The sequence below is a fragment of the Sebastes fasciatus genome, chromosome 1, assembly GCF_043250625.1.
Source record: "Sebastes fasciatus isolate fSebFas1 chromosome 1, fSebFas1.pri, whole genome shotgun sequence".
Classification (NCBI taxonomy): domain Eukaryota; kingdom Metazoa; phylum Chordata; class Actinopteri; order Perciformes; family Sebastidae; genus Sebastes; species Sebastes fasciatus.
This window is the reverse complement of record NC_133795.1, coordinates 2,944,975-2,962,103: the sequence shown is the minus strand read 5'-3', so window position 1 is coordinate 2,962,103 and position 17,129 is coordinate 2,944,975. Positions and strand designations below refer to the sequence as shown.

The following is a 17,129-nucleotide window of genomic DNA, read 5'->3' as shown; positions in this document are numbered from 1 at the left end:
TCATAATAACATATTTTGTCATTTTTGTGTCATGACAGACTTTCTGACTGTAGACTCTCAGCTACTCACTGTGAAGTTGTGGCCTCAGCTCTGAAGTCCAACCCCTCCCATCTGAGAGAGCTGGACATGAATGACGTTTACCTGCAGGATTCAGGAGTGAAGCTGTCTGCTGCACTGGAGAGTCCAAACTGTAGACTGGAGACTCTGAGGTCAGTTCACTGACTGTAGCTTATGTAGTTTGTACACAAACTCTCTACGCACACAGGAGAGGCTTCAGTTGGTTGTAATCTCCTCACCTCACCGTTATATACCGCCAGATCCTACACACTGGACCTTTAAACACAGACCTTATTTCAGGCATCTAACTAAAAACCCATTCAAAAAACCCACTGACCTCCAGACGAGGGAACAGGAAGAAATAAAATGCTGACTCATTTCTGGGTTTTAGGACTCATTCCTGTAGTTCTCTATTTGAACATGTCTAAAGGTGCAGCACTCTTCAACAAACACGTTCAAAGGCACATAAGTGATGATTATGAACGACACCATCCAATTAGAGTTTTCTATGGTTCTAAGTTATTCCCACGTTCTTTTTGACAGCAGATCTAACTGTGCTCTGTTTTCATGTCAGCATTGGCTTATTATTTGAAGCAAAAACCAAATAAATATTCTGCATCAGAAACATCTTTGCAGGTTAAAAATGTTTTCAAGTCTATCTCAATACAATACTCACATGTTCATATGTACATTCAAAGAGTTATTGATGTTGAGTTTTACGAGATGAGGACTAAGTCCACAGTCTGGTTCTGTGTAAAATTACCTGTAACGCTGATCTTAAACTAATCGGAGGCGTCAGCAGTCTGAGTTATATCTATTAGGGCTGGGTGACTTGGACAGGAAACTTTACCGTATCGCGGTAATGTTGCGGTCGAGCCGGCCATCGCTCTCGTCTCCGTGGTCAAATGGGCCGACGCTACAACTGTAGAGCACCCAGATACTGACATTTATGTTAAATGCATTCAAACAGCCCCGATGGAGCTGACCATGGATGGATAAAGAGAACGGAGCTGACGGGAGAGCTAGAGGAGGACTTGGAGAAGTTAGAGGAAGTAGGCACGTGGGACTACGTCCGGTTTTCAAAATTAGGTGTTAACAAAGGGAACTGTATATATAAAATACATCTATGGAAATAAGATTGATGGATTATATTCACCAGAAGTATAAAACATTAGATGTCCCTTATAAATTAAAAAGAAAATACCTCTAATCTGTGAAGTAAATGTCTTTATTCTTTGATTTTTAGGTTACTGGAAAAAATGTAATAAATAATTCCTGATAATGACTGATATATTTGACTTCAGGACATCTCTGACTACATACATGCTGAAAATCTAATTTTTTTACTGGATTCATTTAGATATTTTCCAAAGTAAAAGTCACTAGAAGTGTATGATTCAACTTTTTCCCATGGTCTAGTGTTAAAAAAGTTAACAAAAATCACAATAAATCGCAAAATCGAATCACAATACTTAATAATCACAATAAATATCAAATCAGGAGATAGTTGAATCGTCCCAGCCCTAGTAAACACCCACTTGATTTGTCTGAGTCAGACTACTGAATCTTCATATTAGTTTCCGTTGAACTTATGAAGTAATTTCTTACAGTGTAGTTGTGTTATGAAGGGACCACTTCACAGGAGGAATGATTACTGCCACCAATAACTCTTTTAAAGTACATATGACATGTGGCTGTTGTTTATAGACACACTTGAACAAATGTGGACTTTTCCTGTAAATGACATAAACCTGCTAAGCTCCCAGATACAGTGAGAAGAAGGCCGTGTAATAAATTAAGTAATGAAGTCCAACAAGTCTGATTTAATATTGATCCTCTAATTCCACACTTGACTGGGATCAGCAGCATGTTATTGATGTGTGTTGACATGAACAGCTGTATGAATGTTGTGGTGACATCTGGATGATGTCTTTAGAAGGCTGACATTATGATGATCCACAATAACACAATGACAAAGTCACTCTACTCATTTTAGGGAAAAGATCATTGATTAGGACATAGTGATGTTGAGCTACACATTTAAAACCTGAACACATCTGATTGGATTAAAAAGTGATTTTTATCTTCATCATTTATTCTTTATTCAGATTGAGGCTCTGCGGTTTGTCAGAGATCAGCTGGGCTTCTCTGATCTCAGCCCTGAAGTCCAACCCCTCCCATCTGAGAGAGCTGGATCTGAGAGGAAACAACCTGAAGGATTCAGGAGTGAAGCTCCTGTGTTGTTTTCTGGAGAGTCCACACTGTAGACTGGAGACGCTGAGGTCAGACACCATTTTTTACTTCTGTTCTGAGATTAATATGATGTGAAAGTTCTGGTGACACTAAACTGCAGACATAAGGCTGATATTATACTGATCCACACTGAGTATCTTAATGCTAAATACATTTTCTTCTTCACAGCAGATCTAACTGTGTTCTGTTTTCATGTCAGCATTGGCTTATTATTTGAAGCAAAACCAAATAAATATTCTGCATCAGAAACATCTTTGCAGGTTTAAATTTTTTTCAAGTCCATCTCAATACAATACTCACATGTTCATATGTACATTCAAAGAGTTATTGATGTTGAGTGTTACGAGATGAGGACTAAATCCACAGTCTTGTTCTGTGTAAAATGACCTGTAACATTGATCTTAAACTAATCGGCGGCGTCAGCAGTCTGAGTTATATCTATAAGGGCTGGGTGACTTGGACAAAATCAAATATCACAATATTTTTTACCAAATACTTCAATATCGATGTTTCGACAATATTGTAGGGTTGACTATTGGTGGTTCCACAAAATATTTACACACTGAGGTTTTTGATAAATAATCATCAGTAATGTGGATATAATGAGTAAGTGTAAATGATAAATAATAGTACAGCTAGAACAGTCTGGTAAGTTCAGGGAATTACATCACTTTACTGTAATGTAGCCTTTAAAACCAGGAAAAGATGACACTGATGCCATATCACGATATGTATCGCAATTTTTATTTAACGATTTTGAAATAGAGTTTTTAATGCCAGAATCGATATATTTGCTCCATCTGAGTCTATGATGAGGTAGAAGGAAGTTACCGCTTTTATTGTTGTAGTCTGAGTAACGTGACGTCATATCTGTTCTGTATCCGTTCCAACCAAAACAAACCGCCGCGAGCAGAAACGAGAAAGTATTAAAACGTAGGAGGGTCTGCGTGGATACGACCTGCACCCTCACATGTTAAATACCAGCATGGTAAACACTACACATCCAGTAAAGGATGGAAACACTTTGGGTTTCACACATTGACAGGAAAAGCAGAGCTAGACATCACGGCTAAAGCTGCATGCTAACTCTGTCACGGACAGGAAACGTCATCGTATCGCGGTAACGTGCGGTCAAGCCGGCCGTCGCTCTCATCTCCGTGGTCAAATGGGCCGACGTTACAACTGTAGAGCACCCATATACTGACATTTATGTTAAATGCATTGAAACGGCCCCGATGGAGCTGAACATGGATGGATAAAGAGAACGGAGCTGACGGGAGAGCTAGAGGAGGACTTGGAGAAGTTAGAGGAAGTAGACATGTGGGTCTATGTCCGGTTTTCAAAATAAGGTGTTAACAAAGGGAACTGTATATACAAAATACATCTATGGAAATAAGATTGATTGATTATATTCACTAGAAGTATAAAACATTACATGTCCCTTATAAATTAAAAAGAAAATACCACTAATCTGTGAAGGAAATGTCTTTAATGTTTGATTTTTGGGTTGCTGGAAAAAATGTAATAAATAATTCCTGATAATGATCCTGATATATTTGACTTCAGGACATCTCTGACTACATACATGCTGAAAATCAAACATTTTTACTGGATTCATTTAGAGATTTTCCAAAGTAAAAGTCACTAGAAGTGTATGATTCAACTTTTTCCCTTCATGGTCTAGTGTTAAAAAAGTTAACAAAAATCACAATAAATCGCAAAATCGAATCACAATACTTAATAATCACAATAAATATCAAATCAGGAGATAGTTGAATCGTCCCAGCTCTAGTAAACACCCACTTGATTTGTCTGAGTCAGACTGCTGAATCTTCATATTAGTTTCAGTTGAACTTATGAAGTAATTTCTTACAGTGTAGTTGTGTTAAGAAGGGACCACTTCACAGGAGGAATGATTACTGCCACCAATAACGCTTTTAATGTACATATGACATGTGGCTGTTGTTTATAGACACACTTGAACAAATGTGGACCTTTCCTGTCAATGACATAAACCTACTAAGCTACCAGATACAGTGAGAAGAAGGCCATGTAATAAATGAAGTAATGAAGTCCAACAAGTCTGATTTAATATTGATCCTCTAATTCCAGACATGACTGAGATCAGCAGCATGTTACTGATGTGTGTTGACATGAACAGGTGTATGAATGTTGTGGTGACATCTGGATGATGTCTTTAGAAGGCTGACATTATGATGATCCACAATAACACAATGACAAAGTCACTCTACTCATTTTAGGGAAGAGATCATTGATTAGGACATAGTGATGTTGAGCTACACATTTAAAACCTGAACACATCTGATTGGATTATAAAGTGATTTTTATCTTCATCATTTATTCTTTATTCAGATTGAATAGCTGCAGTTTGTCAGAGATCAGCTGTGCTTCTCTGGCCTCAGCTCTGAAGTCCAACCCCTCCCATCTGAGAGAGCTGGATCTGAGAGACAACAACCTGAAGGATTCAGGAGTGAAGCTCCTGTGTGGTTTTCTGGAGAGTCCACACTGTAGACTGGACACTCTGAGGTCAGACACCATTTTTTTACTTCTGTTCTGAGATTAATATGATATGAAAGTCGTGGTGACACTAAACTGCAGACATAAGGCTGATATTATCCTGATCCACACTGAGTATCTTAATGCTAAAGTACATTTTCTTCTTCAGTGGTTTAGTCCATTGACTGTGGCAGAGCAATTTTGAGCTACACATTTAAAACCTTAATTTATCACAACTCTTGACTTTTATCATGTTTCTTTTTTTCAAAGAAATGATAATAAAAAATACATAAGTATGAAGAATAAATAAATAATTTCTATTTCAGCTATCAGACGATAACAAATATATTCAGTATTTGTTTTTTCTAAGAAAAGAAATATGAATCTATATGATGCTTATACTGACTGAATAGTTTAAACTGAAGACGCTTTGATTTTATGACTCCACTATTCCTAAAATATATACAGTATATTGTAGATGTCTTATTTTATATATCTTTTGTTCACATTTCAACAAAATCCATCCTGACATATTTGACATCTTTAGAAACTTTGAGATCTTGAGTTGAATCTTGAATCAGTTTCTGTGGTTCTTATTTGTGTTTGGCTGCTCAACATGAGTTTGTATCGATGGATCCACTGGTGGAGCTGTCACAGTTTAAGAGGTGAAGTCACTATGTCTTTATTGAAGTAGCAGCACGTTGTCATTAATATTAATGAGAGCTCTGTTTCACTTTTTGTGTATAACAGTTTTTAACCTGCATCCTGTTGGCTTCAGGTGTTTGGAGTTATATTTTCTAAACTTCTACGTTCTAAACCTTCTTCAGCTCTGAACCCATTATTAAACATTGAATGATTTCAAGCAGGAACGTTGTCTTCTAAACTTACATCATTTATTCTTTATTCAGATTGAAGGGCTGCAGTTTGTCAGAGATCAGCTGTGCTTCTCTGGCCTCAGCTCTGAAGTCCAACCCCTCCCATCTGAGAGAGCTGCAGCTGAGTGACAACAAGCTGAAGGATTCAGGAGTGATGCTCCTGTATGGTTTTCTGGAGAGTCCACACTGTAGACTGGAGACTCTGAGGTCAGTTCACTGACTCTCTGTTACTATTGTAGATCTTATATCTTTAATTAACAATTGAACCTGACTTATGTACAAACATAACTTACATCCATAAAGTTGTTAATGTCCTTTTCTTCATATTTTCATGTTTCTTGAACTAAATTCAGTCTGCAGTCACAAAAGACTTGTGTTTCTTAAAGAAACTGTAGAAAATGTCCACTGTTAGTTGTTAAAGTGAATTAATGTTTATCATTGTTGGTAAATGGTCACATCTGGATACAGAAGATCCTCTGAACTAATATTTGTTTTACATTGATCAAGTTTACTTCATGAAGTAGAAATATTTCTCTGGTTTCTGATTGTTTCAACGTATTCCACAAATAATGTCTGATCATTGATATTGATCCTTCAGCACACACACATAGATGAAGACAGAGATCAGCAGCATGTTATTGATATGTGTTGACATGAACAGGTGTATGAATGTTGTGGTGACATCTGGATGATGTATTTAGAAGGCTGACATTATGATGATCCACAATAACACAATGACAAAGTCACTCTACTCATTTTAAGGAAAAGATCATTGATTAGGACATAGTGATGTTGAGCTACACATTTAAAACCTGAACACATGTGATTGGATTATAAAGTGATTTTTATCTTCATCATTTATTCTTTATTTAGCTTGAGGCGCTGCAGTTTGTCAGAGATCAGCGGTGCTTCTCTGGCCTTTGCTCTGATGTCCAACCCCTCCCATCTGAGAGAGCTGGATCTGTGCCTCAACAACCTGAAGGATTCAGGAGTGAAGCTCCTGTCTGGTCTTGTGGAGAGTCCAAACTGTAGACTGGAGACTCTGGAGTAAGTAGAGGGTCGGAGTCGGTCCATGCTGGTTTCAGCAGTATTGTTGTGATGTGTTTCCTCAGGTAAGCTGTGAGAGGAGAACGGTGACAGAGAGAGAGAGAGAACAGTCAGCCAATCAGATCAGCCAGAAGCTTGTTGTGATCATGTGTTAGAGTTGATGTGAAGAAGATGTTGTTGTTGTGTTCATGTCTCCAGGAAATAAAGCTGGATTACAGCTGACAGCATCACATCATGTATAGAGACAGTGGTCCTCATCCATCAAACTGTTGTACCATCAAATCTGATCAGAAAGTCTTTGTTCTCTCATTGATCAGTTCATCTCTGTCACAGCTCTGAGATCAGTCTGCCTGAAGCCTCAAATCACTGGCTCTTATTTCATAGAACCGTGGTTACATTTAGTAACCATGATGTGGTCTGCCCAAAGAGCTATTAAAGGAGGGTAACGGGATGAGGGTGTGGAGTTTTAGTGTCTTTGTTAACTCGTTCCAGTCACTAGGAGCAGCACACTGGGATGAGTGACGACCAGAGGAGGTGCAGACTTTAGGAACGACCATACTGATGAATTTGCTAGAACATAAGTTGCGGTTACTGTTGGAGATATTGAGTAGTGAGCGGAGATATGGAGGTTGGTTCTTCCAATGATAGTTTTATAAATGAACTGTGTGCTGCATCAGTGACTGACAGCTGATGAAGGGAGTCTCTGTAAACACTGATTCATGACTTCTGTTCTCTTCTTCTCTCATCAGATGGGGGCCGTGGTCTCTGTCAGAGTGAGTGATCAGAAAAGTGGATGTGTTGAGAGGATCAGCCGTGTCCTGATGATCCACAGAGGTTCACCACCTGGACCTGCATCTTATTTTGTCTTTTTTTTTTATTCATTCATTTATTCTGAACCCAACATGCCTCTGCAGAATAGTTCAGTTTATGGCAACATAACTGTAGATGAACACATTTAAATAGATCTTTATGCTTTGCTTTGTGTCGCAGCTCCACTCTGTGGAACGATGGAGTTTTGCTGTTTATTTCCACATATTTCTAAATAACAGTGGAAGTTAATTAAAACCGAGTCCTCAGGAAGAGCGCCTAGCTTTGATGCCAATTTTCCTAGTGGCCAAACGACGATACTACAACTTCCGTGTCCGTCACGTGATGCCATTGGGCCCAAAAATACTTTTTCCCACAGTCTTCCATTGGGAAAGAGACGTCTGTGACCAGGTTGGTGACCAGCATGAGGAGGAGGTGCCAGGCTGTTGTGGCTGCGTATGGATCTTCCACTTCCACCGCTACTGAGGCTCCTGACGGTGTATTAAATTAATAAAGTGTAAAATAGCCAATATGTCTTGTTTGTTCCTTGTTACTGATAGAAAGTTCAATCATCCAATCCACCAAACAACTCAAAACAAGAGTCAGTACCAACAGGAGAATACACTGTTTAGCATCGGCAGAGAATTTTGGCAAATTTTTCTTGGCCGCTCCCCACATAATCAGCTGTGCTGCTCATCCCACAAATGCATGATCCTTACAAGTTGGACATCATTGTGAAGGTAAATAAACAGGCTTTCCAACGATGTAGAATACAATGACAATTAGCATTGCAACAACAGAGACATAGACAACCAAACACAAAATTTCAAACTTGTTTTTCTGAGTTTATATACAATGATAACTATTTTTGTGTGCATTGAAACATATTTTTGTGGAGAGAATCATTTATATATAAATCACAAAATACATTTGGGAATCCTTCTGTGTGCATTCATTAATATTGAGAGACTGATCTGACTCCATATTGTAACGCTAACAGCTAACCCTGAATCAAAAGTGAATGTTACATGCTTGTGAAGGAATTTGACAGTGGTTATTATTCTTCTACCAACAAAGCATATCACTTAAAATGACCATTTGCAAATAAATGATAAATGAGAGTATGGATGATATTGCGACTTGATAAATTAGCAGCAAAGAGACTTTGACAAGTACTTTGATGGAAGATTTGGAGCTTTCCACGTAGCACAAATGGCATTTTCCAGACAGTGAACAGTGGCTGCTCTCAAGACTTTTATTTTCCAACATTTCTTCTTGTTTTTAAGTCATGTAAAATAACATAAAATTAAATAAATAAATAAATAAAATAGGGCTGTCAATCGCTTCAAATATTTAACCAAGATTAATTGCATGATTTTCCATAGTTAATAACAATTAATTGTAAATTTTTTTATCTGTTCAAAATGTACCTTAAAGGGAGATTTGTCGAGTATTTAATACTCTAATCAACATGGGAGTGGGCAGATATGCTGCTTATATATTTATTATTTGAAATCAATTAACAACACAAAACAATGACAGATATTGATCCAGAAACCCTCACAGGTACTGCATTTAGCATAAAACAATATGCTCCAATCATAACATGGCAAACTGCAGCCCAACAGGCAACAACAGCTGTCAGTGTGTCAGTGTGCTGACTTGACTATGACTTGCCCTAAACTGCATGTGATTATGATAAAGTGGGCATGTCTGTAAAGGGGAGACTGGTGGGTACCCATAGAACCCATTTACATTCACATATCTGGAGGTCAGAGGTCAAGGGACCCCTTTGAAAATGGCCATGACAGTTTTTCCTCGACAAAATTTAGCGTAAGTTTGGAGCGTTGTTTAACTTCCTTCACGACAAGCTAGTATGGCATGGTTGGATTCCCTAGATTGTAATGTTTCATATGATGCCAGTATCTTCATTGTAACTTTAAAACTGACGTGTTATTATCCCGTTAACTTTGACAGCTCTAAAATAGATAAATAAATAAATAAATAAAACCCTTACCATTACCTTTTTTATTATCAGTCATATATTGTTTTGGGTTTTGTTTTTTTGTCCTTATTGGCAATAGCTTGCCAAATTAATTGTATGCTATGGAGGACCACAAGAGTCAAGAAAATAGTGATAAAGCATTTAAATTAATAACTAATTGTACAATAAAAATAGGCATTAATAAATTTGTTTACAAATTAATTCACTATCCATGAATAAATGGACTATATTACAAAGAAATTCATTATTTTATACAATTTAATGGGCAATAAAAAGAAACATATTATTTAATTTACAAATGCAATATGAATACATCAATAAAAGGTTCAAGTTAAAAAAAGGATTTACAAAAAAAACAACCATAATAAATCATTTAAAAATACATGAATGCATTTATAAATGCATAATGGAATTTAAAAATCTATTTGAAAATTAAGTTTAAAAATAAAAATAAATAACTGGATTTAAAAAATGTAATCATGATTGTATTTTATGTATGTGTATGCCGTATGCAGGTGCACACCTGTAGACTGTTTGTAGAGCTGGTAGTGGAGCGGATAACAGATGCAGTCAAATCGTGCAAATAGTGATACAAGCACCAAATTTGGCATGATTTGGCATGATGATGGCCGAGGGGTCACTAAGCAAATATACACGATTGGCCACCTGAAAATCCAAGATGGCCACCAAATTGACCTGCTGATAATGATTTCTCTCATAGAAATGCATCTACTTGGTCGATTTGAGTGATCTTGGTGTCAAATTATATGTTTTCTAGCATGCTGGATCTAATTTTGATAGTTTTAACAATTTTTAACCGCAATATGGCGGCCAGGGAATCAAGCATCAAGACCGAACCGTTTCATTTTCCTGTTGAGAAAGTGTGTGTGAAGTTGAAATATCTTGCACGGTCATTTCGACACAAGGAGACAAAGCCATCACCACCAATAGGAAGTCTCTGGATGCTGTGACCCCCATGCTCTCATGAGGAAGCAGACACTAAACAGACTTGTCAAAACTATCAAAATTAGATCCAGCATGCTAGAAAACATAATTTGACACCAAGATCACTCAAATCGACCAAGTAGATGAATTTCTATGAGAGAAACCCTTATCAGCAGGAGTGTGTTCCAATCCACGTACTTCCTGAAGTACACTTCAATGTAGTGCACTGTGTGCACTCTGTACTCACTTGAGTAGTGCGTGTATTTCAGCGGGGTCGGGTCGTCTCTAATTGAATACTCTGCGGCGCACTGACCGGAAATGACGATCGCAACATTTCACTGCGGCTCGCTACCCGCCAAAATATATTTTTCTTCTTCGGGGTTTTACGGCAGCTGGCATCCTTTGTGTTGCGCCGCTGCCTCCTTCAGGTTCTACCTATCAACTACCCGCCAAAATATCTGCCTGCTTTGTTGAAGAAAAAAATGAAAGCAGAGTGGAAATTACGCTTCCAGCGTCGTCGCCTACGCCTACGATGTGTCCTCCTGTTGGCTGAAAATGCACCAGTCCGGTATGTTTACGTATTGCATTGTTTTATTCTGTTATCTACGTATGTTTGAATAGTGGTCGTGGTCCCACCCCTTCCACTACGTAGCCAAGATGGCGACAGTTGAGTGTGGAAAGTGTCCAGCGTTCCACACTCAACGATTTCACCGTTTTGAGTACAACATCCAGGTACTTTGAGTGCACTGCATTTTGCCATACTTCCCAGTGTGAACGCACCTATGCACTCAAAATAGTAAGTGTAAGTACAGAAGTACGCGGATTGGAACACACTCTAGGTCAATTTGGCGGCCATCGTGAAAAATGGCAGCCATCTTGGATTTTCAAGTGGCCAATCGTGTATATTTGCTAAGCGTCCCCTCGGCTATCATCATGCCAAATGTGATGCTTGTATCACTATTTGCACAATTTTTCCACTATCTGCTCCACTATGGAGCTCAGAGCTGGAGTGATCCACAGACAGACTCAGGAAATCCATCAAACTGTACAACAAACTGTACAACACCTCTATAGGGAGGGGGGGGGACAAAGAAGGACGGTCTGCAGGACAGATTATAATGCACAGAGTGCACTTTAGACTAAGTTACCCTGCATTATACTCATTTTTAACAGTTTCTTCTGCACTTTTTAATACTCGTGTATCACAGCTGTTACCCTGCACTATATTCACTTTTAACAGTTTTTCTTCATCTCCTTGTATTTTTATATCTGATATATTTTATCCATCCATCCATCCATCCATCCATCCATCCATCCATCCATCCATCCATCCATCTATCTATCTATCTATCTATCTATCTATCTATCTATCTATCTACTATGGAGCTCAGAGCTAGAGCAACTAACGGGTGCAGTACCGACCTCCTGCCTGCGGGGGGCGCTGTTTGACCCCATGTGACGTCTTTATCATAACTGGCGCGGAAGGCGGAAGGAAGAACCAACCGGAACCAACCGTCCCCGCCATTAAAGCGCGTCAGCCTCGCGTCGTGAGCGTGTTGTTGATCTGCAGTTCAGAAGCTGCTGATTGTCTCTATAGAACCACCGCTGGTAAACTCCTGAAGAATGGCGTACAGAGGACAAGGACAGAAGGTCCAGAAGGTGATGGTGCAGCCCATCGTATCCTTTACTGATCAATCAACGAGGCTACGACAACCAGCTGCTAGGCTAGCAGCTAGGCTAGGCTAGCAGCTAGGCTAGGCTAGGCTAGGCTAACTCATTGATCTGCCACGGTGTGAAGGAGGAGAGAGTTTTAACGGATCTATCATGGTGTGATACAGACTTGTCTTGATTTAAAATACTTAACGCAATCAGTTCTGGTTATTTGAAGTAGGTTCAGGTGACCAGGTGTTGACATACAGCCGCTGTGAGTCAGTCAGGCTACATAACGTTACTACCCTCAGCACGCTGAACGACACAACAACGTTACTCCACAATGTGGCGCTCTGATGATCTAACGAGCTTAAACTGATAGCTCTGTCTCTTTATGAAACATAAGTTTGCGTTAAAGTGGAGTCGGTAACGTGATCTGTTATCTAATGAGATCTTTTACTTTGACTTGTTCAACATAGTTTTAAATCTTAAATTCAAGATGTTTATTGTCACGCAGGTTATACAGGTACAATCGTGTGAAATGCTTTTTGCTGGGAAGCTCCATTAAAATAATCAGTTATATTACAATTATGAAAGGAAATACTTTGTACAGGGGCATATTAAGAATATATACAGATAGATAGATAGTAACTTTATTGATCCAGAGGGAAATTCAAGTTTCCAGCATCACAGTTCCATAGTGCAAAACATGTTAGTAAAAAAGTTAGTAGTGCAAAGTACAAAAGAATATACCAGATATAAAAATACAAGAAGATGAAGAAAAACTGTTAAAAGTGAATATAGTCCAGAGTAACAGCTGTGATACACGAGTATTAAAATGTGAATATAGTGCAGAAGAGACTGTTAAGAATGAGTATAGTGCAGGGTAACTCCAGTAGCTTAGTCTATGAAAGTGCACTGTGTACATTATCTGTCCTGCAGACCGTCCTTCTTTGTCCCCCCCTCCCTAGAGAGGTGTTGTAATATACAGGCATATTAAGAACATATACATTAAGAACATATACAGTATAAGATGTTACCTAATTAGATTTTTTACTTTGACTTGTTCCAACATAGTTTTTCTAAAGATTAATTCCAGCTTGGAAAAGTCTGAAATGCCACCAGGCAACATGAACAGTAGCCATTTATGGTGAACATGTTAAGCTTTTGTCAATGTGTGTTTTTGCTTTTGAGCTTTTAATTTCCTTGACTCCATGTACCAGAACCTAATTTTCAGGTATCTGCAAAATGTAAGTATTTTTTTAAGTTCGTTTTTTCTCCATAATTTAATCTGATTTGTTTTGTGTGATTAAAATGTAATCCTCTTCTCTTGTTCCACTCATTCCCAGCGCTCACGGATCCAGGTCTGGTTGTATGAACAGGTGAACATGCGGATAGAGGGCTGCATTATTGTAAGTTATCCTTTTGCTATTTTCTTTTTTATTGAAATGGAATACTAAATGTGTAGAAAGTTTGATTTCCCACAGTCATTTCATTAACATGTGGCGAATGGACAATGTCGGGTAATCATTAAAGTTATTCAATAAGTAGGCTGAATGGTCTGGAGGAGAATCTGAGACCATGTCGGCACTAATGTTGTTAAATCTGAGAAAGCTGTTCACATGTGATGAACGACATGAAGCCACAAAGTTACTTTTGAAAAGTTTTTTTAATCCACATCAAGATGCTAAAACACAAGAAAAACAACTTGTGATAAGACCTGAGGCCTGTACTACGCAGCGAGTTCAACATACCCAGGGTATGTCCTCGTTATCTGATTTAACTAACCCTAACGACCACGATCACACTAAGCGGTCCTACGATGGTGGTTATCAACTCGGTAAATCAACCCAGGGTTTCTCCATCTTAAACTAAGTCAAGTTAAACACATAATCCAGACTAAAAGTAACACAGTTGAAGCTGCCAAATGCAGGAAGGACAGCTAGCAGAAGAGAAAAATGTTAATGTGTGAAAGCGCAAATTAACAGACTTATAATATCACTGCCCCATCTAGAGCACGAGTAGATGTGACTATAATTACTTTGTGTATTCCGTTAAATTAATATGTTGCTTGTAGAATAGAAGTCTAGAAGATACTTTATTATTCCCTTTGGGGAAATGTGGCGTATATGACATTTTTAACCTTCTTCCAGCTGCGTCCCGGACTCCGGCGGTGTGAAACCTAATATATTAAATAAATAACCTAAAAAAATAAATATAAAAACATAATTCAAAGCGGTAAGAAGGCTTAACTTCCACATCTTATAATTACCTACAGCATACATTAATATACCAGTACCAAAGTAACACAAGGAAATACATAGTCTGTGGGGCTTTAAACACGCGACCGACTTAATTATTAAATTATTTTTTATTTGCTCCCAAGTTTGTTTCACACCATCAGTGATTTTTTTTATTTTATTTTTTGATGTCCTTTCGGCATCTGGCAGTTTAAACTGTGTTTCTTTTAGCCTGTATTATGACTTTAACTTGATTGATCAGTAGGCCGGGGCTTTTATACGAGTTGATCTCTTATCTCGAACATAAGTAGGTGTTTGAAAAATGAGGGATTCGGGATAAGAGTATGAATGTGTTACTGCATTGAAACTATTTTCGGCTCACTGTTCTTTCTCTGTTTTAGGGTTTTGATGAGTACATGAACCTGGTTCTAGATGACGCTGAGGAGGTCCACATGAAGACTAAGAACAGAAAGCCGCTGGGTAAGAGCACCCTACGATTTGATGTTTTTTTGGTTGTAGCTTTGTCTCTGTGTTTAGCATTGCTTTGTACACATGCATATCAGCACACTTGACACTGTCACACAGACAGTAACTTCTATTATGTTGCTGTACAAAAACACCTTTTTACAACACATTTTGGCATGTCATAGCAGGAAAATCTCAGGTATAATTGATAACGTTAAAAAACGTCTGCATTCCCTAGGTGAGCTGGTTCCAGGGTACTGGTATTGTGCATGCATTGTTACTGAAATTAGTTTCACCGATGCTTTTCCTGCTACGCCAAGTCAAAATGTCTGCTGTGAAACGTGTCAATTCAAAACTACTGAAAGTCTGTCTCTACATTGGATGGGTATTTTTGTAAATAGCTATTTACACCAAAGATACTGTATCTTTTACATCAGGTTTGGGGTTTGACAAATAAATTACACTCAAAATACGAGTGTAGGGAGGGGGAGAGAGAAGTCTGTAACCATAACTGTACAAAAGCATGCTTTCAGAGGTGCTTGATTATTTACACGGTATTATCATATGTGTATTATTAACATGATATCAACATTTCATTTATTAAATATCATGGTTATCGTTAATACTGTCTGAAACTAGCTGAAAGGCCCAACAGGCTGTAATCAGAATTTAGAAAATGATCTTGTGAATCCTTTTTTAACCCAAAACACTAAATAAGATATTTTACTTGGAGTGCTGGGAGTTTTTTGGGGGGGGGGGGTCTGTTTCAGAGTAAGCAAAACAATTTTAGCTGAATATCCATTTCTTAAAATTACTGTACATCAAGTCTCATCAAACCAACACAAGGTTTTTTTTTTTTTATGTTGCTGAACATGCCTATAGATTGTTGGTGTGGACTGCCATATAGCTTCATGAAGCCCTTTTTTGGCTTGTGTGTTACCTAATGAACACACCTGAGCTGTGAAGGGAAGGACTAGTAGAGACAACCCAAACATCCTACAGATCCTACATGTACTGTGACACTAGGCTCCCTCTCACCTGTAGCCAACTTGATGGGCACTCTGTGCTTTGTATCTCTTTCCATCCATCATCTTGCTCTGCTGATCCACCTCTGCTTGTGTTTCTCCCTCTTTCTTCCTCTATGTCTCCCAGGGAGGGTCATGTTGAAAGGAGACAACATTACCTTGCTGCAGAGTGTTACCAGCTAATACAATGGAGACGGCTACAAATCCTACCTTTCCTACAAAGAAATGTTTTGTTTTTGCAAATGGTCGAGTATGTTTGTGTTTATACAACATGAATAGTGTAATTGTTTCTTTCTAACACGTGGTTTTGAAAATAAATGTTGTTTTCTTACAGCTGTTTGTTTTTTAACTTCTTCCACTAAATGTTTCTGAACCTCAGTTGTTTGCATATTACATAGTATTTGGGTCATTAGGCTACTGTGCCATCTAGTGGCAGACGACACTATTACAATGTACTTATGTAGGTCAAACTCTCCCAGCTCCAAATAATTAAGCAGAGCAGTAAAAAATACTTCTACTTGAAAGATAATAAATGAGGCTGTTTGTGTTTTATAGTGGGACCTTTTCCTATAATGTTATATTAAGTGTTGTGTAGCAGAGAGAGAAGTGGTAGTGTACTTTTTGGTACAGTGTAAAAACATAATTGCTGCATGAAGCATAAAAGCAGATTTAGTCAAATACAACAAATCATATGGAGCACAATTCAAGCACATCCAAATTGTGCATTCAGGCACCTTGGTATGTATTGCATTTGCTTGATATGACTGATCCATTTTTATTGGCTGAATAATATAAATAAGGGGTCGAACAAATTCCATGAGTGTAATTTATTGTAGAAAGTGGCTGGAACCCATCCATCGCTAATGTCTCAGAAAACTATTTACAAACCAGAGTTAAGGTTCATTTCAAGAAGTTTAAAGCCGTTTTAAATGTAGATTAGTCACCTTTGATTGTTGTTGAACCATTTATGCTGCTTAGATGTTTTTTGGCTGAAATTTGAGAAAAGTAGCCTGCAGAGAAATAGAATAGGAGCCTGGTCGTAGTGGAGTAAAGTGCAGTACATGTATTTCACTTTGAAATGTATTGGAGCAGAAGTATGGCATTTTAAACAACGTATACATATTTAAGAAAAGTACCTATACTTCAGGATTGTACTTGCTTAAGGACAGTATACGGTCAGTTAATTACCTCACCACACACGTCTGACCTGACCTCAAACAGCAAAAAATAATCTGAGATTACG

The 17,129-nt window shown here is 38.1% G+C and overlaps 2 protein-coding genes across 15 annotated transcripts in view; both read left to right on the top strand.

The window, feature by feature from the left end:
• Positions 1-8,079, top strand: part of LOC141769522 (protein NLRC3-like) — a 67,172-nt gene extending 59,093 nt beyond the window's left edge. For 12 of the 14 annotated variants that reach the window (XM_074639563.1, XM_074639645.1, XM_074639716.1 and 9 more), the window contains 6 exons: positions 39-209; positions 2,166-2,339; positions 4,684-4,857; positions 5,736-5,909; positions 6,576-6,749; positions 7,499-8,079. In XM_074639563.1, the coding sequence (XP_074495664.1) occupies positions 39-209; positions 2,166-2,339; positions 4,684-4,857; positions 5,736-5,909; positions 6,576-6,749; positions 7,499-7,526 (895 nt within the window). In that variant the 3' untranslated portion in view covers positions 7,527-8,079. The remainder of the gene's footprint in view (positions 1-38; positions 210-2,165; positions 2,340-4,683; positions 4,858-5,735; positions 5,910-6,575; positions 6,750-7,498) is intronic. The other 2 variants (XM_074639407.1, XM_074639324.1) reach the window with 2 other exon arrangements.
• Positions 8,080-12,007: 3,928 nt separating this feature from the next.
• Positions 12,008-16,219, top strand: snrpe (small nuclear ribonucleoprotein polypeptide E). The gene is made up of 5 exons (XM_074638596.1): positions 12,008-12,183; positions 13,380-13,406; positions 13,506-13,568; positions 14,798-14,876; positions 16,014-16,219. Exons 1-5 carry the CDS (start codon positions 12,130-12,132, stop codon positions 16,067-16,069), a joined length of 279 nt encoding a protein of 92 aa, XP_074494697.1. The 5' UTR covers positions 12,008-12,129; the 3' UTR covers positions 16,070-16,219.
• Positions 16,220-17,129: the final 910 nt, after the last annotated feature.

Bases quoted from the DNA above. Each gene is read 5' to 3' on its own strand.
- snrpe (XM_074638596.1), top strand. From the start codon at position 12,130: ATGGCGTACAGAGGACAAGGACAGAAGGTCCAGAAGGTGATGGTGCAG. The intron at 13,407-13,505 runs GTAAGTATTTTT...ACTCATTCCCAG, and splicing joins TTTTCAGGTATCTGCAAAAT to CGCTCACGGATCCAGGTCTG. The intron at 13,569-14,797 runs GTAAGTTATCCT...TCTCTGTTTTAG, and splicing joins GGATAGAGGGCTGCATTATT to GGTTTTGATGAGTACATGAA.